General features: G+C 47.3%; 1 protein-coding gene across 1 annotated transcript; it reads left to right on the top strand.

Annotated features, from left to right (window-relative positions):
* The first annotated feature begins 2,593 nt into the window (after positions 1–2,593).
* PCSK9 (proprotein convertase subtilisin/kexin type 9) lies at positions 2,594–27,970 on the top strand. Its single transcript, XM_083448064.1, has 12 exons — positions 2,594–4,201; positions 7,684–7,875; positions 12,836–12,959; positions 14,307–14,440; positions 16,937–17,078; positions 17,798–17,994; positions 19,428–19,611; positions 22,701–22,871; positions 23,135–23,283; positions 23,414–23,594; positions 24,793–24,974; positions 25,433–27,970. Exons 1-12 carry the CDS (start codon positions 4,007–4,009, stop codon positions 25,628–25,630), a joined length of 2,049 nt encoding a protein of 682 aa, XP_083304190.1. The 5' UTR covers positions 2,594–4,006; the 3' UTR covers positions 25,631–27,970.
* Positions 27,971–27,996: the final 26 nt, after the last annotated feature.

The following is a 27,996-nucleotide window of genomic DNA, read 5'->3' on the forward strand; positions in this document are numbered from 1 at the left end:
GTTTTTGTTGGAAATGGGCTGAACTGGATTAAGCCCCAAACATCTGAAGGAGGAGCCACATCACAGGCTTTCCAACCAAGGCTGTCCGCTGAGCTCTTCCGGTGGTTTCTCTTGCCAGTTCCACCTCCCCCTCCTCCAGCGCACGGAAATTATTGCCCAGCGTTTCACGATAACACTGTTTTGAAAATGTCCTGGCCAGAACATAAAAAAGAGAGGAAAACACTGCTGTTTTCTTTTCAGTTATTCTTCCAAAAATATGACTTAGTTGAGTTTTGATCATTCCACAGCACTCTTATTTGCTTGAGAGCACATTCTGTAGCTCCTTCGGGCATGGTCTGTTTCGGCCTCGCAATTTATGTGACAGACAGAGCAATTTGCTGCAGAACAGCAGAACCACGGAATCAGAGGTAGGCTTGGGGGGAGAAACTTGATTCAGTTTGCATTTAAAGGTGAATCTACCTAATTTGTATTTTCCAGAGCAACTGGAAAACTGAAACACGTCTTTCGAAATATGCGTTTCTCCTAATTTTGCAAGGCAGTTCTCCTTCCACTTAAAGTGGACGAAAATCCGTACACCGAGGTGCATAGAAATGAATATATAAACGTAAATGAAAATGGTACACAAAGTGCATTATATAAGGAGTCATTGCATACAAACTTGTGCATATTAGGAGAAATAGACACTAAAAGGCTGATTAATTTTCCTGAGGACCTTTTTAAAAAAAGAAGCCACAAACTGCTGCAGCAATGTGGAGAATTAAACTTAAGGATAAATGAGAAACTGAGGCAAAATGAAATTGACACATTCACTCATCCTTAGTTGAAATGGGTCTTATAAGTCATCTAGTCCAATCCCAATCAGTTCAAGAAAGTTGGAGATCTCAAGCATCCCTAACAGGTGGCCGTCTGGCCTCTGCACAAAGACCTCCACTGAGAGAGAGCCACCCCGCCCAGATTAGGTTTCATTGTCAAATTGCTCTTACCACAAAGACATTTCTCCTAACAGTTGACCCAAATCTACATTCTTTGCATTGATAAAGTAATTCGATTGTGTGGCTGGTTCATTTGATCAGAAGCTGCTTCTAATTCCTTTGCTCTCTCTACTTCTATGTTCAGGTGACGACTGCACAGTAACTCTAAGCCGGAGTGACCTTCTAAGGCTGACCATGGATTCCTGTCCCATTTGTAGCAGAGAAAAGCTGAAGCTGTTCTTTGCTGCCAAAAGCCCTGGATGCAGCACTGCCTCTGCACAAGAGATCCAGAAGCACTGAAAGGGTCCTGGCATAGGGTGTGTGGACATCAGGGTGAACTCTCTGACGGTAAGAGCTGTTCGACAGTGAAGGAGACCCCTTGGGAAGGTGGTGGGCTCTCCTTCCTTGGGGATTTTAAAGCAGAGGTTGGGTGGCCATCTGTCATGGATGCTTTAGTTGAGATTCTTGCATTGCAGGGGGGTGGACAATACTATGCTTCTCTGATTATGCTTTTGGCACAATGCCCTTCCAGAAAGAAAGGCTAGGACTTGTGTTCAGTGTTAGACCTACTCAGCAGCAGACCCAATGACATTAATGGGCAGAACTAACTTAGGTTTGTTCATTTCAATGGGTCTAGAACAAGGGTCTGCAACCTTTAAGACAAAAAGAGCCACTTGGACCCGTTTCCGAAGAAAAAACAACAACTGGGAGCCGCAAAACCATTGCGACATTTAAAACAAATATATCTCCGGAGCCGCGATCTGACAGCGGGCGGGAAGGTGACGTCGGGACGGTGCGTGACTAACGCACGCACCGCCCCCATGCAACGTCACATCAAGTACAGCGCCCGCCACAGTGAGGAGTGTCAGGGCACACAATGCGCCTCCTCCCCTCGCTAGTATCCGCCCCAGAGCCGCGGCAAAGGTGTAAAAGAGCCACATGCGGCTCCGGAGCCACGGGTTGCAGACCCCTGGTCTAGAACATAGTTGGATATAATCAAAGGCTGCAGCCTTAATTAGTGTATGCACTGCATGCTTGGTGACTCAAAGTGATGCCACTGAGTGTGAAAGGTGACAAAAGGCGATATGGAAGCTCTGTCTGTGGCAGTAGCAGCTGGTGGTGTGGGGCAGAGTCACCCTCCCAATACTGGTGGCCCAGCAGTTTACCGAAAGGGGGCTGAGGCTGGGGCAGAGGCAAAGTTGGGCTGTGTACCAGATTGGTTCTGCCAGTGCATCTGTCCAGTGCCTTTGCCCTCACCCTGATCTGTCCCCTCCAAGCAAGGTGTAGAAATGTCTGTATCGGGAAGGCTGCTCCCCGTGGCTCTCTGCTGCTCCACCCCCATGTTTCTTCCTTTCTTATTTTTTAATTGTTATCTAATCTGCTTTTATAAATGTCTGCCATGTGAGTTCATGTCAATACGGAAAGCGGCAACTAATACGAAAAGCAGAATAAGAATGTGAAAAAAGGAAAGAACAGAGATATTTGCAGGCATAATTTTACTTATTTTTATTTTAACATTATATTGCAATCTGCCTCGAACATATGCAGATGGAAAGGTGGGGGTTAAATGATGATGATGATGATAATAATAATAATAATAATAATAATAATAATAATTCATAATATTTGACCTGGGCTTCATAAAGTATTCATTCTGTCTCTATAGGCTCACCTGTATTTGACAGTGTCAAAGGCAGAATCCATAGCTCTGTGGTTAGACCACATGCTTGGCTTGCACAAGACTCTTAATCTCAGTCTTGGGTTCGAACCCCATTGCAGGGGGTTGGACTGGATGACCTTTGGGATCCCTTCCAGCTCTATAAGTCTATGATTCTAAGATTACTAGGTTCAATCCACGGGTCTTTCAGCAAAGAGAAAATCAGCTAGCAGGAGTGGGCTACATATGTGCTTTGTTTTGAGTCACTGCAGGCCAGTGGTGGGTGGAGCCAGTCAGAAGTGGGCGGAGCCAGAGGCCAAGGTAGGTGGCTCAGTAGATGCCACTCTGACCCTTGTATAGCAGGCTGCATTCAGGCATGCAAAAGTCAGGGAACCCTACAGCCCGCCTCTGCATCCAGGCAACTGAGGCAAGCAAGAAACATTCTGGCAGTTCAAGGTCACATTCCAGCCAGGCAAAGACACTCTTTCAGCGAGAGGGGCTGTGCCCTAGTGAGGGCCCTGAGGTGGGGGATAGAGAGGTCTCTCAGCCTTTCTTTGTGTGCTATGTTCATTCTAGTTCTCTTGGGAAATTAAAGCTGTACTTCCTTGGGATGGAAGTACTATCGTACCCCGAAGAAACAAGAGTCTGGGGAGTACTGTAGACATTCTTTTTCCAGGTTTCCTTCAAAAAAGCTTTCCAAAGACCCATGCCACAACATGCCTATTGCTTCTCGAATTCCTTACATACACAACTGCTCCCCCTTATCCCCTTGAGACGCAGTCCTCCAATCGTGTTCATGCATAGAATATATACAGTACATTTTTCCTTCTGCAAGCTATGCAATGGAATGCGTTTGAGAAAGAAAGAAAGAAAGAAAAAAAAAAAACCCCACGCGAAAGTAATCCTGTAATTTGACGCCAGGAAAAGCAAAACGGGGCAGCAACTTGATCTCCAGGGATGAGAGAAACTCCAATTAATGTTTAACGAGATAGGATGGTCCGATGGGATAATAGTGGCGTGATCCGGCACATCCACGCCCCAAAAAGATTTAGAGGAGCACATGGAAAGGCAAAGGGGAGGAGGGAAAGTCGAAGCGGCTAGAAAGAAGCGGGCGAGGGGGGTGTGCGTGCGCGCTGTGTGTGCTAGCGAGCTGTGGGATGCGATTCCCATTTGCTGATCCTTCGCCCGGTGCAACTGCCGCCGCGCCAAGGGCAGCTCGCGCCAGTAGCCCGCTGCGCGCAGGGCCCCGCCGGGTTCTAGGCTCCGCCCGCGCCGGGTTCTAGGCGTCGCGCTGCGCTCCAGAGCCGAGCCTTTCCGCGTGCGGCGGCTTCTTCTGGGTCTCTGCCGACTCCCGCGTTCTTCCCAAGCGGGGGACACGATGGGCGGCCGCTGCTTGCGCGCTCCGCTGCTGCTGCTGTTCCTGCTGGGCGCGCTCTCTCCGGCTGCAGGCAACCTCGACGATCCGGACGAGGAGGAGGACGACCTGGTGGCGTCCTTCGCCTTCGAGGAGGAGAGCCAGGCCGACTTGGGGAAATACCGGAGCGGTTCCGCCGCTTTCCATCGGAGCAATAAGGTGACCGTGGCGGAGAGGAGGACCAGAGGGACTCGGAAGGCTCCGGCTGGTGCCCTTGCTCCTTCTCTCCCACTCGCCTTGGGCGAGCTGGGGGTGGCCTGGAGGGGCACCTCCGTCCTCCGAGGCTCGGGAGGACTCTGGTGGTTCCAGACAGGCGGGGTTTGGGGGGCAGCGAGCGCAAAAGTAGCTTTACGCACTGCAATGGAGCTTATTGATTATTTCATAAAATGTATATATTATGCCTCTTGACTGCCGAAAAAACACATCGAAGAGATTTCCCCCCCAAAAATAGATTGGGACCTTAGGCTGCAGTTGCCCGGGAGTATAAACTCCAGCGAATTCCGTTGGACTTCTGAAGGGATTGGCAATGTAAGGATTGCCCAAAGGACCCCATAGAGGCCCCGGGTTCGCATTGCACAGATGCTCGTTCCTTTGCTTGCGGGCAGTCAGCCCCTAGACCAGAGAGGATCTTGTCTGGCGCTGCCTTGCTCCCTCCCTCTGGAAATTACCCCACCTCCCCGCCCCACCTGAAGCCGAGTGTGCATTATTGGGAAGCTTTGCGTGCCTGCTTCCAACCCCAGCATCTGCGTGCAGGACTGGGAATGGTTCTCTGCGTGAAAACCCTGGAGGGCCGCTGCCAGTCCGTGCCGGCAACACTGAGCTAGAAGGGTCTGACTCAGTTTGAGGCGGCTTCCTAAATGGGCTGTGCTTTCTTGGGCGAGAAAGAAAATAATCTCTCTGCAGATTGTCTTTGCACATGCCCCAGGCTGCTCTCATCGTTATAGTCAGCTTCACTTTTGGGCAGGGCTCTGGCATTCAGAAACATTTCCATGGGAGGATCCTAGGTTGACTTGAAGCCCTGTTTCTGTGGCACTGCTTCTCCAACCCCTTCCCCTGTCTGGAAACTTGTTTTCCCCATTTGGAAGGATACTAATGCATGCTTTGGGATTTCTGATGCCAAATTCAGGCACCCACGGTAGGTCAGGACCTGGGATGGGCTTATCATTATCATCATCATTCATGAAGCAAAGGCTGTTGTGGGAACAGGGATCCAATATCCCTCTCCTCCGTTATTTTGGATCTGTTCTGTTTCCTTATGAAGTCACCCCTCTATCCAAACTGTAATGCTCTCTTTTTTGGGGAGTGGGGTGTTGTCTCTTGAAGAAGGGACATTTGAAATGTTACGTTCAGGCAGCAGGAGGAAGAGGCTTTGTGAAGCGTCCATTTTAGGAAATTTGGCCAGGCACCAGTCATATACTATTGTAACGTTGGACATGCCTTGAAGGCTTCCAGGTGTTTTGCAACGAATGCACACCTGTTGCATTTTGCCTTCATTCAGAACCTCCTCATCTGCTGAAAGGTAGATCTGCCTATTAAGGTCTTGTGATGTCTGGTGACATGCCTTCTATTGGAACTATTCGTTTTTAAAAATGCCTGCTTTGTTTTGCATGTGAGTTGAAAGATCTGGCATCCAGGGAGAGGTTCGGAAATGCAGGGGTTGTTCTCCTGGCACTCTGCGTTGTATTGTCTTTCTTTTGTCTTTGGGGCACTTCTGAGCCTTGCCTCTTTTGATTGGATGCCTTCGTGCAGTCCACCTGCCTTGCAAGCTTCAGCCATGATAGAGAATATCTGCTGCCTTGGCTTGTGCTGTGCAGGGTGCACGGCTGACCTACCTCCTCTCACTGCAAGGGACTGTCAGAAAGAGCCAAGGTGTTCTTTCAAATTTACTTCCCTGGCTTTTAGAGGTGGAGTCTGCCCAGCGATGAACCAGGTGGTATGGTCAATACTGGAAGCAGTGAGCAGTCAGCATCTGGATTTCCTAGATGTGTATGCAGGTCCCCCCCCCCCCCCAAAAAAAGGGTCACTGGATTTTGGTTTTGGCTTCTTTCAAAAAAATCAGAACAGTGTAGGGGTGTGTGAAAAATTAAAAGAGAAAGGAACACAAATGGAGATTGCTAAAAGATGGGGGGCATCTATACGTAATCATTGCAGGAGATCTATAATTGGATCTCTCAGCATCTTAAGAAGCACTTATAGGTGGGGAGGGGAAATGATTTGAATCAGGATTTAGTGCTGAGAGACAGGTTTTTAAACATTTCCCCCAGTTTAAATTTCCTCTGCCCAACGCTGCCACAGAGACGAGAGAAAGCACATCCAGTAATGGTTTATGTCTTCCCCCCTCCACGCTCCACAGCTAATAGCAGATTCTGGGAGGTGGGGATTTTAAATCATGGAAACAGTGCAGAGAAGAAGCTCCCCGGCCCCAATTCACTCAGCATCCAACCCTGATCCAAATCGGAGGATGTGACTGCTTTTGAGCAAAGATGTTGGGAGGTCTGATTCTGGATCTCCCATGTCCCATTCATCTCAGCCCTGTGCGATTGACTAGAAGATGGGAGAATAATTTGTGCAGGATTCAGCAAGATTTGCTTCACAAAATTCCTGGTCCTTCCCCCTTTCTCATAGTTGCCTCTGATATACGGTACAGAATCAGCTTCCTTCTAAGGGACAGATTATACATGACATGGTGATGTGTGCAACAAACTCCAGATTTTTTAAAAAATAAAAAGCAGATTTTTAGTAGAGATGTGTGAGCTTGTGTTTGCGCAATCCTTTCTCTGCTGATCAGTTTCCTCACTCAAAATCTCTCCCTACTCCTGCTATTTCTTACACAAAGTTCCATACGTTTATATCCATATCTGTGGGTGGAATTGCTGGGAGGGAGAGATTTTGAACTGGAAAAACAACCAGCACATCTTTCCTTCACTTTCAAAACCACATCAATTCTCAGTTGTCGTTCACTACGCAAATAAAGATTGTGCTGCTTTATGTGTGTGCGCTTAACAAGGCGTTGTTTGCTTCTTAAAGTGGCTGTGTTGAGTCAAAAAATGTTAAGTCAGAGGAGTGGTTGAGTGGAATCTGTTTCCTTTCCAGTGAGGTGTTAAATACAGTGGTGCAGTAGTTAATTTTGAAATGCAGGCCCTCTTCGTGGCAGCACACCCACATCTCTTCTGAGGCTGTTAAAGCCAAAATGATTTTTGGATAAATGCAGGGACCCCTTTCCAAGTTTTGCTTAATTTGAAGCCTGATGGAGAATTCTGGTGGACCTCTAAAGCTTGCTCGCTATTTTGATTAGCCATAATAGAGGGTGGTTGGTTATCTGGTCATTTTGTCTTTTAGAAAAGCTTTATTTGGTTGGCACGCAGAGGAGGCCCCCCTCAGGGGGATGTTGCTGTCATTCCTGCTATGAAATCGGTGGTGCTTTGCTCCTTCTCTGCCACACCTCTGGCTCACTTCATACGCATGTCAAAAGAAGTGAGCATGCAGAAGAGGCAATGCCCAGTATGTGGGACTAGGAGCAGAATCTCACACTTTCTTAAGGGCACCAGAGCCCCGCCCTGTGTTTGCGCCACCCCCCTAGTGGGGCACGCGCTTCTGCAAATCATCTACCGACTCTCTTCTTCTGTTTTGTCTAAACGCAGGATTTGTGGCGCCTGCCAGGGCAATACATTGTGGTGCTTAAGGAAGAAACCCACAAATCTCAGACGTCAAGGACCGCCAAGCGCCTTCAGGCCAGAGCAGCCAGGCATGGCTACTTGACGAAAATCCTGCATATCTTTGAGGACCTGTTCCAGGGCTTTCTCGTGAAGATGAGCAGCGATGTGCTGCACATGGTAAGTCCCTCTTTCTGCATCGGAGCTGGGGAACTCAGGATCTCTCCAGATGTGGTTCGGTCCCAACCCCCGTCAGCCGCAGCTTATGGGCAGGGACGAGGAGAGTTATAGTTGATCACCGTGCTATCAGAAATGTCCAGAGTGTGGAAGAAACTTGTATACTTACAAGTTGGGAAAAGGCAGGCCCACCAGTCCTGTTGTCTCCCCTCAGTTCCAAGTCAGTCTCCTATCTCCTTCTCCTGGTCCCTGACATAGCACAGCAGTATTTACAAGCACAATAGGTACTTATTTACATTCAGATCTTGGCATGTCTCTCATCCAAGCTTCCCCTGGCTCTACAGTTTTATCAAATGCAGCATAAAACATACCTTGTGGGGTTCCACCAGTGGAATGGGCGTTCTTGGCTCTCCACAGCTCCAGTATCTGCTCCAGAGGGTTAGAGAGATTTGGAGAGGTGTAGGGGAGCTATACTGGGGGAGGTGGAGGGGGAGAAGGGGAGGACCCATGCTGCAAGTGAAAGTCTCCGCCCGCACCATGCCAAATGCCACCCAAACCCTGGGAGGGAGGGTCTTATAGGCCATCTAGTCGAAACCTCCCTGCTAAAGATGGAGCAAGACTATCTTGTAAAAGATGGCTGTCTAGGCTGTGTTTGAATAAATTTTGTGCAATGCCATATCAACAACAAATAGAGATATTTTAAAGAAATATGGCTAGCGAAAGCAAGGCACCATCATCTCAACAGCTGTTAACATCTGTAAAGGGAAAAAAAGGTTAAGAATTTGGCTTTTGCGGAGCAGAATCTGCTGGGATCTTTTACTTAGTTAGAACCAGCTGCATGTATACAGATGTTTCGTTTTCAAGTGAGATTTCTTTCAGTTTCAGACTCTTCTTTTGGTGCACCAAGCAGAATGCTTAAGTGTGCAGAAGGAAAAATTCCCAAAACACTTTGGGGGGCTAATACTTGTGTATCTGTCTGCTTTTTGTTTCTGGTTTTTGTTGTCCCTACAGTTATTATTATTTTTTTAATCATCTCTGTTGCATGAACTTTCACTAAGTCCCTGTTCCCCATTGCGTGGGGCAATGATGTGGGCCTTCTGGCAATGTGTGACTGGCCGAAATTGACCAGGATCTACTGAGTGGTGTCTGAGTTGTTTTTAGTACACAAAACTGAACAAGTACACCATGTGAATTCTACTTGTATAAATATCTCAAATTGTTTTTCCCATAACCAGTGGTGGGAAGGCTGTGTGGTTGTGTTGCTCTCTTGTCTTCCTGGGACTGCACGTGGCCGCCGCTCATAGGCAGGAAGGGGGAACAAGGCCGCAGGAGCTCAACATGGCACAGGGGCGGAAGGAGCAGCTTGGCTTCGCTCTGCTCCCACACCATACTGAACGCCTCCTTCTCTCAGTGAGTGGCAGCGAGGCACAGAGTTGCGAAAAGTGGGGGTCAATGTAGGCCGCCATCCCTGTGTAGCCTTAGCAACCGGTACTGCCAATAGGCCAACTGTAGTTGAACTAAAATATATGATTGGGGTAAGAATAAATAAATCAGGGTAGTGCATTTTTAAGAGCTTTGCTTGAAAAATATGCTTTAGTTGGAATGCTTGAAAGTAAGTTAAGACATCACAACTCGGCAGCATTCTCTTCCTTTATATTGTTTAAATATGAAAGAGAACAAAAATGGAAGATCCTAGAAGCTGGACCAGTTAACATTCCAATATTGGTACAGTAAGCGTCCAGCTTAAACTTGTGGGCATTCAGCTTTATGTGTGTGGCAAAAAAATAAAGAAAAATTTAAAGGGAGGTGGTTCTGGGGTCATATGACCTTGGCAACCCCCCCCCCCCATTGAATGGGAGGACATGACTCTTAATCTCAGGCTCATGAGTTTGAGCCTCACAGTGAGTGGAAGATTCCCTTCCAACTCTACAAGTCTGTGATTCTGTTTTGACTATATGTGAATTTGGCTTTCGGCGGTCTCCCTGAAAATAACCCTAACATAAGTTGTAGGCTTACTGTATGGCCAAAGACCTGCCTGCGCGCACGCGTGCACACACACACACACACACACACACACACATTCCCCCTTTGAAACCGAACAATTTTACTGGCATTGTCCTCATTCCTTATGTTACTAATTGATATTATGAAACAATGCATTTTTTAAAACGGAAATTGTTTTCTGCAGAAAAATACTTGTTCACCGAATTTATTTCCTCCCCAAGGAGCCCCAGGGCTTCAGAGAGACATACAATTTGAAAGCAAAGCAAAAACATTCTAAAGCAGTTTAAATATTCTAAAAAACAGTAACAAAAAACATCTAAACGTTTCGGTTAAAAACGTTTGGTTAAAAAGCAGTTACAGTTAGAACATTCTAAAAGCAATTGCTTTTCAGTTAAAAGCGTTCTTCCATCCAGTGATCACAGCATTGCCGGGAACGATATTCTTTTGCCACCAAACGATGCTTCCCAATTTCCCCAACAGCCTTTGAGTGACTGTAGTGTGGTGTTTTTTCTCAGTGTGCTGAGTTTGTTATGGTGATGGGAAAACCAGGTTCAGGTCTCTGCTCAGCCACAACGTTCTCTTGTTGGGCAGGAGTGCATGCTATGTTGACTTTGTGAGATTACCGCACGGCTAATGTTCTGACCTCCTTGGCAAGATACAAATAAGAAGCAACTTTCCTCTTTGTCCCCGTGGGAAGTGTTTGGGAGGTGTTTTGTTTTGTGATGGCTTTCCCCCTTTCGTTCTGAGAAGGGCATATTTGCATGGACTCCTGTGGCTTTTTACCGGACAACTGATAACCCAGTGGTCCTTTCCAAACATTTCATAATCTTACGATAAGGCAGGTGCCATTTGAGAAATCCAAAGTGATGCAAGACTCAGTGGAGGCAAATAGGTTTGCTTAATCACTTCCTAGTCACTTACGATGCCAGATATGCTTCAGGCTGGTAGCTCTGTGAAAGTCGGCGAATCAGAGAACTTAAGAGCGTTGCAACGCTAAAGATGATGCCAGGTGTGCCGCTGCTTAGGGGAAATCATCCGATGCAGAATGCAAACACTCCTGGTTTGGGTTTTCTAAAACAACTCGTTGACATGGCTCTCTCTGCAGGGTTTTAGACACCCATGTGCAAGTTGCGACAGGTGTAGGAAATAGCATCTCATGCCCTCTGTTTGGCTGTGCTTGCGGTCACAAAGGCTTGTCTGCACACGCATAAGGGAAGTGGAAGGGAAAATATTCAGGAGCGCTCACAGATGGATGTGTGCGCATGCATGCACATACCCCAAGAGAGAATGGGCGAGAGGATTAGAATTTGTGTGGGAGCATGAGAGAGATCGAGATTGTGTATGCATGTTTGGTGTATGTTTGTGGGGGGCAGCGACCACAGAGTTAGCCTGCAGCAAGGAGATTCTCCCACAGTCTGTCAGTGGTGTGCTTCCTGCATGCAGTAGATATTTACCAACAAAGGCCTCAAGTGCTGAGCGCACACAGGAGAATTTGTGACTTGCCGCTACAACAGTTTGAGCTGCTTTGAGAAAAAGAGGCTGGAAATGCTCCCTAAATGGTGGCAAAGGGGAAATTAGCAAATGTGAGCTAGAAGTCAGACGGAGGAAGGAATTTTGTCAGACATTGGTTATTAGAGTTATTAGAATTGGCGTTATTAGAGTTATCCAGCTGTTAGAGTTATCCAGAATTGGAGGAGTATGTCTTTTTCCATTTGTTAAGTACCTGCCGTAATGCTGAGTTCGATAACAGCTGCATAACTTTATCAACAACACTAATGGTAATGACAAGAAAATTAAAAACAAAGCTATCAGAGATTATAAAATCAGAGAATTGTAGAGCTGGGACCCCCCAAGGTCATCTAGTTCCGCCCCCTGCAATGCAGGAATCTTTTTGCCCAATGAAGGGAATGGGCTTACAAAAACAGTTACGGGAGCAAGTGATGTTGCTGGATGTCAGGCGTAGTTGAATACATATATGAAACAGAAGCCTGCACAATTTTGTAAGGAGGACATGTTGTGCATAGAGAAGATGAGAAGTCTTTGGTCTCTGTCCTGCCATCTTTCTGGGTCTGATGGGATTGCAGTCCAGCAACATCTGGAGGACCAAAGGTGCCCCAGTCCTTCTCTCAGCCCCTCCACCTTGCCTGCTGCAGTCCTGTCCTTACCACCAACCTTATCATTTTCCTCTCTCATCCCTACCCTTGCCCTAAATCTCCAGCACCTTCCCACCCTGCTAGGCTTCCTCATTCCAGCATGTTTCTTCATCTTCCTCAGTACCAGCCAGACTGGCTTCTGATTCCTGCAGGGAAGGAAGGCTCTGCTTGTGCTTCCGAATGAATATGGAACAAGGTTGGATGGGCAGGTCACCACACAAGGCAGGGCCTTCTCAGTGGTGACACCCCAGTTCTGTTGAGATCAATTTGAACCGCACTCACGGCTCCTCCAGTTCACCTCTTAAGCATTCATCCTGATTTGCTTGCACAAGGTTTACACAGAGGTTAGATTGTATCCAGTCTTTATTGAGCGTTCGTCCTGATCTGTTTGAGCCACCATCTGCATGTTAATCCTCTGTTGACCTACTTTTCGGTGCATTTCCCGGTCACTTTCGAAACCAGTTTCTTTTTAAAAGTGGATTTGTTGCTCCAGGGCACTAATTGTATAAATCTGAATTTCCAGATGCTCTCTCATTGATGGGGAGGAGCCGCAGGGAGAAGAGGAAATTACACAAATGGCCTCTCTCCACATTCCGTTAGATGATTTTGGACTCCACCTCCCCTTAGCCCCAGCCAACATGGCCACTGCTTAGAGTGATGGGAGCTGTAGTCCAGCAACATCTGAAGGCCCACAGATCCCCCATTCCTGTTATATGCTCTGTATACTTTTAGGAGAAGAGTAGGATGATGGCGATGATATTTCTTGCATGACTTGCACCGTTCTTCCCGTGTCGTCTTTTGTGCAGGCTTTGAGACTACCGCATGTGGATTATATAGAAGAAGACTCCTATGTGTTTGCTCAGAGCATTCCCTGGAACCTGGGCCGGATTGTCCCTGTGCAAGACGGATCTACTGAATATAATCCTCCCAGTAGGTGATATTCCCATTCAACCATGTGTGCATGAGATGCCAAATATCTATGGAGTCAACAACAAAATCCTATGCAGAGGGATGGCGCTACCTATCACTGATTGCTTGGTCTGCCACTATGTGGTTCACGTGGGACTGCATTCCATGGGTGTGGGGCCACCACCAATAAGGCCCTGTTTCACACGCTTGCTGCCCTTACAGCCCTATTTGGGCCTGAGACCGTCACATGACAATAGCGAGACCAGCTCCGGATCCAGTGGATCTCAGGCTGGCTTAATCCTGCTCCTCTTTTCCCCAGGAGAACTCCATCTGGGGGCCTGCAAGCTGGCGAATAACTTGCCAGCTTGCCTCTCATCCCCATGCTTGGCAGCTGATGCAGGGCTGGGCTGAGCCAGTGGAGATGAGCAGAGGAACAGCCTTGCTGAATCCACCCACCCAACCCGGCTTGGTGTGAGGGTTGCTTTGAATTGCTCTGCATGTATTCTTTTTGCAACATAGTTTTTATTCATTTCCTTCTCTAAACTGTTCAACATGATTGCATTGGGATACATCTTTGTTTACTTTAGAGGATATGGCATGCAACAATTACATGAAATTTAAAATGGAAATAAAACAACCATAAGTACTCAGGTAAACATTTCTGAATCTATTAACAAAGTTGCGTCAAAATGGAGACCTTCAGGTGACAAGCAACTAGTAAGTTTAATAAATGAATGAAATAAGTGTTTGTGCCAAAATGATTACAATTGTTGCAGATATGAAATTTTATATATAGTAAATTGCATTGATTGCTTTGATGGGTAAAAGGTATTTTGTATCAGTAACAATTAGAATTTATAGGAAGGGAGGGGGAAAGGGGAGAAATTAAAACATGTACTTCATTATACACATGTTTCTGATTAAAACATAAATTTAACAATAAGCAGAGTGGATTTTCTGAATATCTCTTTTTGTTTTCTGCTAAAACCACTAGATGGTTAAATGCTGAGACCTCAAATAATTACTGGATAGGCTACTTCACTTTTTAAATAGCGAAGTAGACTGACTCACCCCCACCCCAATTTCCGCTTTCCGAAGATTGCAAATCTGGCCTTAACGACACAGAAACAGAGCAGCCAACTCACTTGTATTGCCTTTGATCACCAGAATAGAAGGGATAATCGTGTTAAGTCCAATCTTCCATTTCCTTTCCTGCCTGCTCCGTACAAGACAAAATTGGAGCAGCTCCCTTTATAAATTGCTTGCGCAAGATAAACCTCATTGTATATTGGCATGCTGGGATGCTGCGTTGAGAGCAATGGCTTCACTGCCTCTTGGCGTCACTGACTGACTGTCTCCTCTTTTTAGACAGGGGCGACCTGGTTGAAGTTTATCTGCTGGACACTGGGGTCCAGAGCAACCACCGAGAGATCGAGGGCAGAGTGTTCATGACTGAATTTGAGAACGTCCCAGAAGAAGATGGCACTCGCTTCCACCGACAGGTACGCCAGCTCTGCTTCGTGAGCGATGACGACTTTCTTGCCACCTTCCCCTTTTACCAGTGACGTTGCTAGAACCCTACGTTTATTATGATGGCTCAACCCTGAAACCTTTAGTCCTTGGAGGAGATCTGTGGGATTAAGCACCAGTTACGGTGTTTCTGTGGGAGCAGCGTGTGTAATTCAATCTGTCAGTTTCTTCAGGCCCGCTTTTTCGTTATGTTGAAAAGGGATGCTCGCAACTGTACCGCTGGGAAGTGGGTGAGTTCTTAACAGACACTCACCATTGTGGGTGCTGAATGTGCTTCTGTGCATCCCAGTGAGATGCCATTTGTGGACAGACCTGACTGCAGCCAGATTCCCTCTGACCAAGATGTTGGATCCTAGTCTTCCCATTGGGTCTCTTCCTCTCCTCCAGGGCGGAATGGCCTCTTAAGGTGGTTTCAGATATGTACATTGCATGGAGATTTCCAGATTGAATGGCACAATTGTGGTGGAAATCTGTGCACATGCTCAGTGCCATCTTAAGAGGCCTAAAGCCAGTGAGATAAGGTCCAGGGCAGCATTTTTCAAATAAAATTGAACCAAAATTTTCATACCAACTAATTTTTGCGCTGCAGTTTGACACCTGAGGCTGGGCTTTCATCCTGCCTCTGTGGGTTGAATTGAAAGGAAAGCCCACAGAAGGAGTCTGGTGGAAGCTGACTTTTCAATCCTGATGGCCTCCACCCCAGAAAAGCCACTCCTTTGGGTTGGGGTACCTTGTTGAATGGGGTGGGATGTGATGCTGATGATAAATAATAATAATAATAATAATAATAATAATAATAATAATAATAATAATAATAATATAATATTTATACCCCTTCTATCTAGCTAGGTTTCCCTAGCCACTCTGGGCGGCTTCCAACAAAACATTAAAATACACTACTACCGAGAAGGCCCTCTGCCTGGTTCCCTGTAACTTCACTTCTCGCAGTGAGGGAACCGCCAGAAGGCCCTTGGTGCTGGGCCTCAGTGTCTGGGCAGAATGGTGGGGGTGGAGACGCTCCTTCAGGTGCAGTGGGCTCAGGAGGAAGGAGCCAGTCCTCACAAATTGAGCAGAAGCACCTTACAGGAGCTACCCCCACCTGACTTCTGAGGATCCTCCCTTAGCCCTTTACACCAGAGCCTACTCCATTCAGCAGGGTCCCCTTTCTCTAGGGAGAGGTTTTGGGGAAGGGGCTGTCAAAAGGTGGGCAGAGTGTGAAAGCCAGCTTCAGCCAGCCCCCTTCTTCAGGCTTCCCCCTTGAGCCAACCCCATGGATTCTTCAGTCACAGTGAGGCTTTTGTTCAGGCATTATCAATCAACCTTTTTGTGCTTTGCTGAGTTATTGTCGCATCTGAAAGGCCCCATGTGCTCTTGTCATGCTTTAACCGTATGTGTATGGCAGGGGAGGCCCTGTAACATTCATGACTTGCTTTTTAACGTGAGCTGTCATGCCGACAACTTGTTCCCTTATTCCGTTGCTGAATTCCTCATAAAAACGTGTCACTGTGTTTGGCGGCACCACTGGGATGGTGTTTTCTTGAAGCGGGAAGTGTCAGTTGAGCTAGTAGGCCGGAGGCAGTTCAGCTGCTTTTTATCTGTAATGACAATCACTCCTTATGTGAAGGATCAAGGGGCTTCCAGCCTCTCATATTTGCGGCACAACCTGGATCTGCTTAAAGCCCCTAATCTTTTTCTCGACCTCTGCAGCCCCCCCCCCCCGATTTAGCATGTTAGTAATGGGGAGGGAGAGCAGTCAGTTCTTCACAAGATGAGGGGAAAGGGTTCAGTTGTTTTTGTCTAGCGAAGGGGTGAATAATGGGGCCGTTGGACAGCATAGAATTTCAAGATAGCTTTGAAAGGATGAAATTATGGCTCCAGTCATGCCTCCCCTTTTACATTGGGAGCATTTATTCTTCTCTCCCTGCGCCTTCCAATAATGGTAGCATTTAATCAATTACTGTCCTGAATTATGTCTTCACGTCACCCCGACATTCTACCATTGCTCTTTTTCCAAATACAGTGGTACCTTGGGTTACATACGCTTCAGGTTACAGGCGCTTCAAGTTAGACTCCGCTAACCCAGAAATAGTACCTCGGGTTAAGAAGTTTGCTTCAGGATGATAACAGAAATTGCACGGTGGCGGCGGGAGGCCCCATTAGCTAAAGTGGTACCTCAGGTTAAGAATAGTTTCAGGTTAAGAACAGACCTCCGGAACGAATTAAGTTCTTAACCCGAGGTACCACTGTAGTTTTCAGTAAAAATTAATTTAGAATTCTGTAATATAATTCAGGACTTCACATTCTTTGGGTTCCTCTTTTTCCTCATGTCTGTTGAAGGCAACGGAACCACTTGGTTCTTTAGCCACGCAGGGTGGTTTTAGACCCGAGGACGTGAAGGATTGCCATTCATGGTGTGCGCGAGGGGGCAGAAGCAGGTGATCAATGGCGAACTTTATGCTTTGTGGCAGGCCAGCAAGTGTGACAGCCACGGGACCCACATGGCTGGCGTTGTGAGTGGGAGGGATGCCGGCATCGCCAAAGGAGCCAGCGTGAGCAGCCTCCGAGTGCTCAACTGCCAGGGGAAGGGCACTGTGAGCGGCACTCTGATGGGTGAGTAAGCAGCAGCTGTTCGTCAAGGGGGAGCGGAACTCTGGAGTCCAATCTGTCAAATCCCAGCCAGACTTTGGATGTTGCTGATCCACCACCGCTGAGGGGAGGAGCCTGTTAGGTTGAATGGATATTCAGTCCAGTTCTTATGAACTCAGCTCTCGCTTTGTTTGCCCCCCCCCCCCCCCGGTCAGGTTTAAAAACAAAAGGGGGAGAGAGAGAGAATGCGGTCAAAATCTAATTTATATTGAGAGACGGAGCTTATTTTGTGGTTTCATATTTGAGGACCCCAAAGGAGAAATACTTACGAATTTAGTGGAAGTATGTTGACCTCCACAGCCCACTTTAATGGTTGCATGGACCTGTCAGCTGGACTCTAGTCCAAGAAAGTTTCTGCCATAACAAATGTTTGTCTTTCAAGTCCCACAAAAGTCTTCTGGGTTTTTTTTTGTTTTGTGCTATCAAGGGCTGACCCTTTTGTCCATTGCACTTGCATGGTTCCTAACTTTAAAACAAACAAGACGTTTTCTTCTCCTTCCTTTTCTGCACAGTAGGACAGATGTGTGTACAAAAATCTCCTTTCCCTCTTTCACATGTGCTCTACTGGTTTGTCTCCCCAGCTCAGAAACGGGGCAAAGCACACACTGTGAAGAGTCGTGCCTTGTGCTCTCTCTTTTGAGCAAGACAGCTCAGCTGCCCTTTTCCTTTTTTTCACATGACAGGATTGGAGTTCATTAAGAAGACCCTGGATATCCAGCCCTACAGCCCTCTGGTTGTCTTGCTTCCCTTGGCTGGTGGCTACAGCCACATCCTGAACACGGCCTGCCGCCTGATGGTCCGGATGGGGGTGGTGATAATCACTGCAGCGGGCAACTACAAGGAAGATGCTTGCTTGTATTCACCGGCATCAGAACCAGAGGTACGTGAGAGGGTTAGCTTGCTCCCTTGTTCTAGACCCGTAGTAAAGTAGCCCAGTAATTATTTGTGGTGCCCCAAGGAAGCTTCCAGATTATCTCATCACGGGTACATCTTTCACATGGTTGTAAACACAGCGCTCTTCCACTGAGACAGTTTGCTGCACGGACCTGCCACTCACCCACTGTGCGGTTGCCAAGTACTGACTGGTGCACACACCTGGGCTAGCCTACCTGCCATTTGATGGAATATTAGCACTCCAGGGCAAGGCATGGAAAGATGGGCGACTGCTGCCACCTGCATCCTCCAAACCAAGGACTGGGCAGCTTACGGATAGAGAAAGATTCAGTTGCTGCCCTAGAACATGCTGCGGATATCTTGGCCAAGCCACAGGTTCCTTTCTGCGACTACATTGACTCCAGATATAAAGTGGGGGAGGCTGGCACTTAGCCTTGTGGGTTGTGATTCTCAGAGCAGGGTCTATACCACAGCCCACTTATAGAATTGGCTGAAGAGGAATGTTCAAATTAACTGGGATCTCTAGTGACATTTTGGGGAAAAGATGGTTTGGGGAGGAAAGTAGCCATTAAAAACACACACGCTAATACTTTCTGGAGTCTCTGGTCACATCCACACCATGCTCTCTCCCTATAGCACTATTATACCACTTGATGATAACAGTCGTGGAGAATCCTGAAAACTTGTTCGGGTGCTGGGAGTTGTAGCTCTGTGAGGTCAGCACCCTTCACAAGCCACAGTTCTCAGGATTCTTTGGGGGAAGCCACAACTGTGGAAGCAGCGTAAGAATGCTCTAAACCAGAGGTCGGCAATCTAAGGCCCATGAGCTGCCACCGAACCAAGCCGCCCACTCGGCAAGTCCCCATGCGCTGTGCTAAACCAGAGCAGCGCAGCGTGGGGACTCTTACACAGCGCTGGAAATCACTTCTGGGCATGCCCAGACGCTGAAAATTGCTTCTGCACAGGCACGGTTTTTGGCGTCTGGGCATGCGCAGAAGCGATTTCTGGCACCGCGGACATGCACAGACGTGATTTCCGGCGTTGCGCTGCGCCAGCCCAGCCCACGGAGGATCTCGCGGGAGTGATCTGGCCTATGCCCAGTAAGCCTGGCCACCCCTGCTCTAAACACCTGGGGTGGACAGGACCTCTTCCTGGTGTTTCTGGGTGTTTTCCCATCAACGTTGCACCCTGTGCTTGTGCTGTTTAAATATACACTAGAGTGTAAAGGTAGGTTTGACAGTGAAACTAATTACTCAGGCCAATTGGCAGTGGGATGTCTCTTGCAGAGGCCAGACAGTCCATCTGCTGGAGGTTTCCTGCATTTGATGGCTTCTGCCATCTAAGACCCTCTGTGCCTCTAGGAGTTTGCCTTTCTTCTTTGCTCCACGCCAGCCCTGATTAGGTCTCGTGTTCTCATAGGTTATCACGGTGGGGGCCACCAATGTTCAGGACCAGCCTGCTTCCATGGGCTCCTTGGGGACCAACTTTGGCCGTTGTGTGGACCTTTTCGCCCCCGGAGACGATATCATCGGTGCCTCCAGCGACTGCACGACTTGCTTCACCTCGCAGAGCGGGACATCCCAGGCAGCTGCGCACGTGGCAGGTAAGACCTTACGGCAGAATTTGTGTGACTGCTGCACGGCTCCCAGCAGGGTCGAACTCATGGAATCTCTCTGTGTCTCTGGTCACACCGACTCCAAACATTTAAAGCACATGGCTTCCCCCAAGGAATCCTCTGTAGTTTGTCAAGGATGCTGGGAATTGTAGCTCTGTGTGAGAGGTGAACCGTGGTTCCTATAATTTTTTTTTGTGGGCGAGGGGAGCTGTGTGCTTTAAATGTGTGTTAAACGTGCTTCAAATGGCCTGGTGCAGATGTGACCTTTGAATTTGTCGTTTTGAGCCTCCCATTCTCAATGGTGAAAGGCAAATATTTTCTCCCGCCTCATTTTCTCTATCTCATCAAGCAGTCAAAACCCTAACACAGAACAGTGAATTAATGAAGGTTTTCCTCATAGTGGCCCCCATCACTCAGGACTGCATGCAATTACAGATATGCCTCCACTTCTGCAGCTTCATGATTCATCGATGGCTCTTTTCCATATAGATATCCCCCCCCCCCCGTCCCACATATTAAGCACATGCACGATGGCAGGAGGAGGATTGCACTAGCTAATAATAATAACAATAACAATAATAATTTATTTTTTATACCCCACCCTTTTGGCTGGGTTTTCCCAGCCACTCTGGGCAGCTTCCAACAAAATATTAAAATACAATAGTGCATCAAACATTAAAAGCTTCCCTAAACAGGGCTGCCTTCAGATGTCTTCTAAAAGTCTGGTAGTTGTTTTTCTCTTTGACATCTGGTGGGAGGGCGTTCCACAGGGTGGGTGCCACTACCGGGAAGGCCCTCTGTCAGTGCCCTGGATGTAAATGCGCCCGCTGGATTCATCCCACATTTGGCAGTAGTGTGAAAGGGACCCTATGTACATAGGGCTTCTCCATGGGTCTAAGCCTAGTTTCAAGACTAAATCAGCCTTGGTTGACCTGATGGATTACCTTTATCATGATATAGTGGGAGGGCAACCTTGTTACTCACTTGATGAGGGCTGATGCACTGAATTTGAATCCTGGGAAGACAGGGTGGATAGGTGGTTCCATGTCTGGAAGATAGGGCCGTTGCCTGTTATGGTTGGGATTGCACTCTAAAGGAGCAGGTACACAGCTTGAGGGTTCTCCCAAGTATGTATTTGTCATTTCAAACCTGTTAGAGCACGGGTTCTGAAACTTAGGTCTCTGGCTGGTTTTGGACTACAGCTGCCATCATCCCTGGCCACTGCTCCTACTAGCTAGGGTTGATGGGAGTTGTAGTCCAAAAACAGCCGGAGACCCAAGTTTCAGAAACCCTGCATTAGAGGATACATCTTTGTGTTATTACAGCCTCTGTAACGAGAGAGGAAAACCGGGATATAAATTTCCTAAATAATAAATAAGCAAGTGACCTCTGTGGTTATAGGTGTGCCTTTTACTGGCTTCATCCAGTACACAAGCTAACAGCTGTATCTGGATCGGGTCAGCCTAGCCACTGTAGTTCACAAATTGGTAATCTTGAGACTGTATTTCTGCAATATGCTGCATGTAGGACTGCCCTTGGGCCTAGTCCAGAAATTCCTGGGGTGCAGAATGGAGGCAGATGGCCGACTGCATGTGACACCTCTGCTAAAACATCTGCATTGGCTACCCACATGCTTCCAGGCATGTTACAGAGAGCCCTGACTGGACTCAGCTGGAAGCTGAGCATGCCGTGTTGCTGGTCCCATCCTGTGGAACACTCCTCGAGCTTGTTAGGCTTTCAAATTTTGAAGACCTGTGCATCTGCTTAATTTTTGGGGTTATCAGCCAGTCATTTTCATGATTATTTTGAAAGGGTTTTTAATGGTGTTTCATATTGCATGGTGGACATTTTGTTGTACATCGGCCTGATATTTTACGAGATGGGTGGCAGCATGTAAATACTTTGATAAATAACAAGTAAGTAGCTGGGAAGCTGCCCTGTGGCCCATCAGATCCTCGGTGTCTGAAAGCTGTGGCCTTGGCAGGGCACATCCATGTGAAATGACAGCCTGACCTTTACGCCACAGAATATTTTCCCGGCGTGTGCACATGCGCATGCTCTCGCCCTCCCCCGCTCCTCAGGCTCATTTGGCAGCTTTGTGCGGCTGCAGCTGGGAATGCCAGCGTGTGTGTCATGGTCTGATAGTGACATGCCTCGTGGGCTGTTGGGCCGAAGGCTGAATGCATCGAAGAGTTAACTGCTGCCAACACATTTCCTTACTAAATGGTTCTGTGCATCCTGGAGGGTGCCTGTGGCGAGTGTAGATATTTTTAAGAAATTAAATATGCAGCTTGAAGGGGAGGAAAGGAAAAGGCATTTACTTAACGCAGAAATAACCCCTCCGATTAGGCTATACTGGAGGAAAGGAGTTCCAGATGGCTGAATAATTTGTATTCTGAATTATCGGCAGAAATAAACGCCCAAGAACAACAAAGCAATTTGCAGATTAGAAGGTGGTTCTTGCTGTTTGCTTTATCCTGACCAAGACCACCTGGGTGTGTGCACCATTCCGTTCCATGGAGAAACTGGCAGTTCCATCCATTGAAGTGAATGGGGAAGCTCTTTAGAGTAAAGGAGTGCACCCATCAGAGAACCCCTCTGCCCACAGTGAATGTATGTGTTGGGCCAATGATCTTCTGTGGGGCCTTTCTAAAAAAAACAGACATTTGCCTGCGTTTGCCTCTCGTTCTCTCTCTTTGGCAAGAGCATCAGAGCATCAGTTAAGTAGCCTGGATGTATAACAGACTACAGGGTACAATCCAGCCAAAGTTAAGCACTTTTATGTCTCATGGAGTTCAATGGGAGAGATTCAATCATGTTGCCCAGGTGAGTGGAAGAGCAACGCAACTGGATCCAGCCCCCTCACTTCTTACCAAACAGCTGATCAACTGTTAATGATTAAGTGAATTCCATCTAAACAGCTGCACACACAGAGAGCCAAAACACGGAGCTGTTAATTTCACAGCACACAAACATAATTCTGTGATAACAGAAAACAGAAAAAGATAATCGCCCAATCTAGTTATACACACGCAGCCGCTGTCAAATAATGCAGAGTAATATGCACGTTTCCATAGGAATTGCAGCCATGCTTCTGAACTCCAACCCTGACCTGTCCATCTCCGAGTTGAGGCAGAAGCTGATCCACTTCTCCAGAAAAAACCTCATCAATGAGGCTTGGTTTCCAGAAGACCAGAGGCTACTAACTCCAAACAGGGTAGCTGGGCTTCCCTCCAAACTGGTAGCAGGTGAGTGATCCTTATTCTCATTGGCTTCATGCTTTTGTAGAAGAGCTTTGACAGGCCATGACAAGGGTCCATTTGACGATCCCCTCCCCTCCCCCTGCCTTCCAAAATGCCACTTTTCCAGCTCAACAGTGGTTCCCAAGCACCTCCCTGAGATAGGTCTCGTGAATGCGTGTGTGTTCTCCAGTTGGCTGGGCCAGGGAAAGAGCTGCACTCTGTGGGGCACTGCTAGGCACCTCTAATGGCCACGAGCCACTTCCTTTCAGATGAGCAGCTGTACTGTCGTTCCGTGTGGTCTTCCCTCTCGGGGTCAACCAGCAAGTCGATAGCTGCCGCCCGCTGCAACAGCAACGAAGAAATGTTCAGCTGCTCAAGCTTATCGAAGAATGGCAAGCGGCGAGGCGAGCGCATGGAGGTGATGTTCTGTGGGGGGCAAGGCTATATTTTGGAGTTGCTGTTTGACATGCAGACACAAGCTTTTCAGTGGGTTATGGAGGCTTGCTGGCACTTCCCTGTGTCTCACTGCTGTGCTTTCCAAATTCCAGGATTACGGAGGCAAGAAGGAGTGCGTGGCTCATAATCGATTTGGGGGCCAAGGCGTCTATGCCATTGCCAGGTGCTGCATTTGGCCCAAAGCCGACTGCCAGGTTCATGCCCACTCGCAGACTGCAGAGGGCACAGCACTGCAGAGTGTCAGCTGCACCAAGGACGGCCATGTATTGACAGGTACGTGACGACAGCTATGATGGATGCAATCCATATTGTCATGCCAAAGCATCTTTCCCAGGTGGGCTCTGAGTCACCAAGGAAGGTTCCGTGCAGGGAAGAGGACTCCCTTACTGGACCCAGACTTATGTGGCCAATAATGTGTTGTGGCACACTTGCAGATCTTATAGTTTGATGCACCCATAGCCCCATCAGCATTGCACTGTGTGGGTTGGGATGGGCTTTCCCACCTGCCATCTTGGGACCACTGTGCGACATTTGCAAGCAACTCTTTCTGGGCTTGCGTAGTTTGCACAATTAATAACTACCGGTAATGAAAATGGAAGAGTTTATAAGTACAGTCGTACCTTGGATGCTAAACGCCTTGGTACTTGGACATTTTGGCTCCCGAATGCTGCAAACCTGGAAGTGAGTGTTCCAGTTTTCAAACCTTCTTTGGAACCAGAATGTCTGACGGGGCATCCGATTGGCTGCTGAAGCTTCCGGCAGCTAATCAGAAGCACCACTTTGGTTTCCGAACATTTTGGAAGTTGAACAGACTTCCGGAATGGATTCCATTCGACTTCCAAGGTACAACTGTATTTGCACTTGGGGAATTCTTCAAAGCTGGATAGAATTTATTTGGAAATGGACTAACACCTTTCTCTAAACTCACACAAGCAGAGTTTATTTTTTTTAAAGCAGCGGGAAAGTCAAGTACTGGTCAAGGATCCTTAAAACAGCATGTAAACCTATTGCATGGTCATGGCAACATCCGCACACATTGCTTATGCATGCACAATGCCCATGAGCAGTACAGTGCATGCACACCCAAGTGGGCAAAACAGCTTGTGGAAACAGGCCTTTCAGTAGGTCTGAACAGACAAGGCTGTATCCCACACTACTGCTTGGTCTTTTCAAGGACAGCAAATTGGGTGATTTGGGTTTATATTTGGGTTCTTGCAAACGACAACATGTGGTAGGATGATGATGTGAATTGGAGTGGGTGGGGACAGACAAGCAGAATGTGATGCTGATGCAGAAACCTCTTCCATACCCCAGCTAATTTCTGACCTGCAATATAAACCAAAGCAAACAGAACAAACAAAAATGGAGATTCCCAATGTGAACATTCCAAATCAACTTGTACCCATGATTGCATTCATCTACACACACCCGTGTCACTGAGCATATACCCTAATATGATCTAAACTGGCAGGTTGCAGCTCTCATTCTCTGGCTGGAGATTTCAGTGACAGCATCAGACCTGAACTGGGGACAGAAAGCCATCGTGACCAGTGTGTTGGCCGGGCAGGTGCAACCGTGCATGCTTCCTGCTGCCATGTGCCCAGCCTAGAGTGCAAGGTGCAGGAATACTCTTCTCTGGAGCACACAGCAAAGGTATGTGGGTGTCGTTCCTTTAGGGCATGAGTCACCAACCATTGTGGGTCCATGGGCTCATTTGCAACCTGGAGAAGCATGCACCCCACAACTTACTCTGCTGGCTATGACAGACAGCTTCTTTCAAGCCTAACTTCAACCTCTGGCAGAGTTTAATCACTTTTGGGCCTCAAGTGGAGGCCACTTGCCATATGATTACTGGAATTTGCTCCATGCCCAAGCTGACTAAGAGACCACGAGACCCTTCTGCACAATGATCTTGTGGTCTTTTAGCTGCAAGTCCATTTCTTTGGGCAGGGATACTTGAACCAGGCGCAGTGGCAGCAGGGTTGTGGGATTCTCTGTATAAGAGGCTGCAAGGGAGAATGAATAGACTTATTTGGGGATGCCACCTTTGGGGCTGCCTTATCTAGAGGTTTTCATCTTTGTCGGTGTTAACCTTGCCTTCTCCATCACAGGTGATGGTGACTTGCGATGATGGCTGGACTTTGACAGGATGCAGTGCCCAGGCCCATGGCCCCAACACACTTGGGGCGTATTCTGTGGACAACACGTGCGTTGTCCTGAGCAGCCCAAGGGGCAAAGGAGCAGCAGCTCTGGCCATCTGTTGCAGAAAGAGACTCTTGGAAGATAAGCATGGTTCCAATTATAAGTGACAGACCTCTTCCCACCCCACCCTTTACTATCTATCCCTGGAACTACTGTGTTAAGACCACACCCCCATAACATCACCCTAGTGAAGAAGATATTCTTCCAGGTGGGACTCTAGAAAGCATTTGGGGTGACCTTAGTAGAATGCTCTGAGTTTACCAGTTTGCCAATAGTACCACCATCTTCACTATGGGGAGATGGTTCTAGTGATGCCCTCTCAGTAATACCAATTGAGATGCATCCACAGAATGATGTTGACAGTAGGTTAGTCAATACTTCCCCTATCTGCCTTTTATATGTATGGCCAGCCACTTCCAGCCCTTGAGGATGTGTGACAGCATCGGCTCCTTCCAAGTTTCTTCTTGTCCCAAAACTGCAGGGTAGCCAACCATACTCCTTATTGATGTGAACCACCCAGGGTGGTTTCATGAAAACAGCATGGATTGGGCAGTGCTCTGGGCTCAAAGTGGCATTAATGCACATACATGCATTCACTTAATGTGTTTGACTTCTATGATTTTTGAAGAACTGTTCAGTATTTCTTCAAAAGCTGGGGATAAAGAAGAAGAATGGGAGCTTTGGAGAGGACAACAGGTTTTTGTGGGACCTCAACCCCTTCATGGTGTCTGAGGTGTAACCAGCAACTCCCCTTTTGCAGTCATTAGCAGCTTTTGAACTAAATGTTGAGTATCCCCCTTAAGACATTTAATCTGGTGGCTGAAGCAGGATTTTGGATGGATATAATCAACTAAGTAACTGCATGGGAGCTTATGCAGTGGGACTGCCCCTCCTCCATATGTGCCCTGTGGTGCCCCCAAATCTACTGCAGAGGGCTGAGGGAACTCTCAGAAGAGATATAGGGTGCGGGGCAGGGGGGAAGGCGGCCCCATTATGCAAACGGAAGCTGTTCCACTCGCGCAATAAGTTTCCAAGACTCCATGTCATGCATTGTATGCTCAGCTTCTCCCCCTCAAAGGGGTCATTCCTTGTTTTAAAAAACCATTTACTATGTTAAGTAGCATTGTACCTATCAGGCCAGTCTTGTTTTGTAAACGTTTTGTTTTCACCTTCTCTCCCCAGCAAACATGGTTAACAAGGTTACTTGTCCAAGACAGAGTAGGAAAATAAGGTTAGTCCAGAAGACCCTCTCCTGGGATTCTTAAGCCATAACCTTTTACAGGAGGGAAGGGGAGCCTGTGGTCCTCCAGTTGTTGCTGGACCTACAACCCCCATCTTTCCTGACCACTGGCCATGCAACTGGGGAGTCTTGGGAGGTCCACAGGTCCCCCACCCCTGCCTAAGCACAGAGAAAAAGTTCCAGTGCCTAAAAAGTCTCTCCTGTGTTAAGGCTGAGGGATCTCAGTATCTTGATGTGGTTTAGCAAAGATTGGGGGAGTCTTCATGCCCATGGAGGGGCAGCATTCAGCTCATACAAACACACCCCTGCATTCCTTCAATATTTCAAGTTCTAAAGTGCCTTACAGACCCCATTTGCAATAATTAACAGAGAGCTTTGCAAATTTAAAACCCTCCTCCCTGAAAACAGGGAGTAGTCAGGATGACTTCTGATGCTGCCTTCTAACCTAGAAATGCCCCATCTACTGTGATCCCATGTTAAGGCGGCCATATTTAATTGGCCACTGTTGCCCCTACCTGTAATTGTGGAAGGCACTGCAAAAGTCATCAGCTGAGGTAGAGGGAACAGTTCAGATTTCATTGTTGGCCTCCAAGAATACCACTGAGTTGTTGAAGAACATTTCTTTAGATAAAAGTACCCAAAGCACTTAAGATTCAGGAGACCATGAACTATTATTGGCCATAAACCACACATGAGATACTGTGAAGTCAAGCACACTGTCAGCAATTTAGGCCAAATAGTTTGGTTTACTGATAAAGCACTTGGTAGCTACAATTTTAATTTTTGTTTTAAGCAGGCACAAGTCCTTCCCTCCTTTGGGTTTTTAGTCAAGTTTCCCAACTGCTTACATAATCAAAACTTTATCTGTTGATGTATGTTGAAATAGTATGTTAAAAATACTCTGACAGACCAATCCTTCCCTGTTTTCTCAGAAGCGAGGCTTACTTTCCAGGTAAGTCTGCATAGGGCTGCAGTCTAAACAGCTTTTTCATGAGTAATGTAGACAGCATGTTATACTTTGTAAGTGTTTTTGAACTAACACACATATTAACTACTGTAATTGATAGGTGCTTAATGTAAAGAAAAGCTTTCCTCGTGCTGTGGGTTTTACATTTTTATCTGGAAACTATTTATTCTGTTTTATATAAAACATTTTATAATGCCATCTTTTTTTGGAATAAAGTTTCATATGAATTTTCTTGGGAACGCATAACTGTGTAGCCTCCGCTTAAG

This window comes from Podarcis tiliguerta (assembly GCF_965153285.1).
Source record: "Podarcis tiliguerta genome assembly, chromosome: 6".
NCBI classification, from domain to species: domain Eukaryota; kingdom Metazoa; phylum Chordata; class Lepidosauria; order Squamata; family Lacertidae; genus Podarcis; species Podarcis tiliguerta.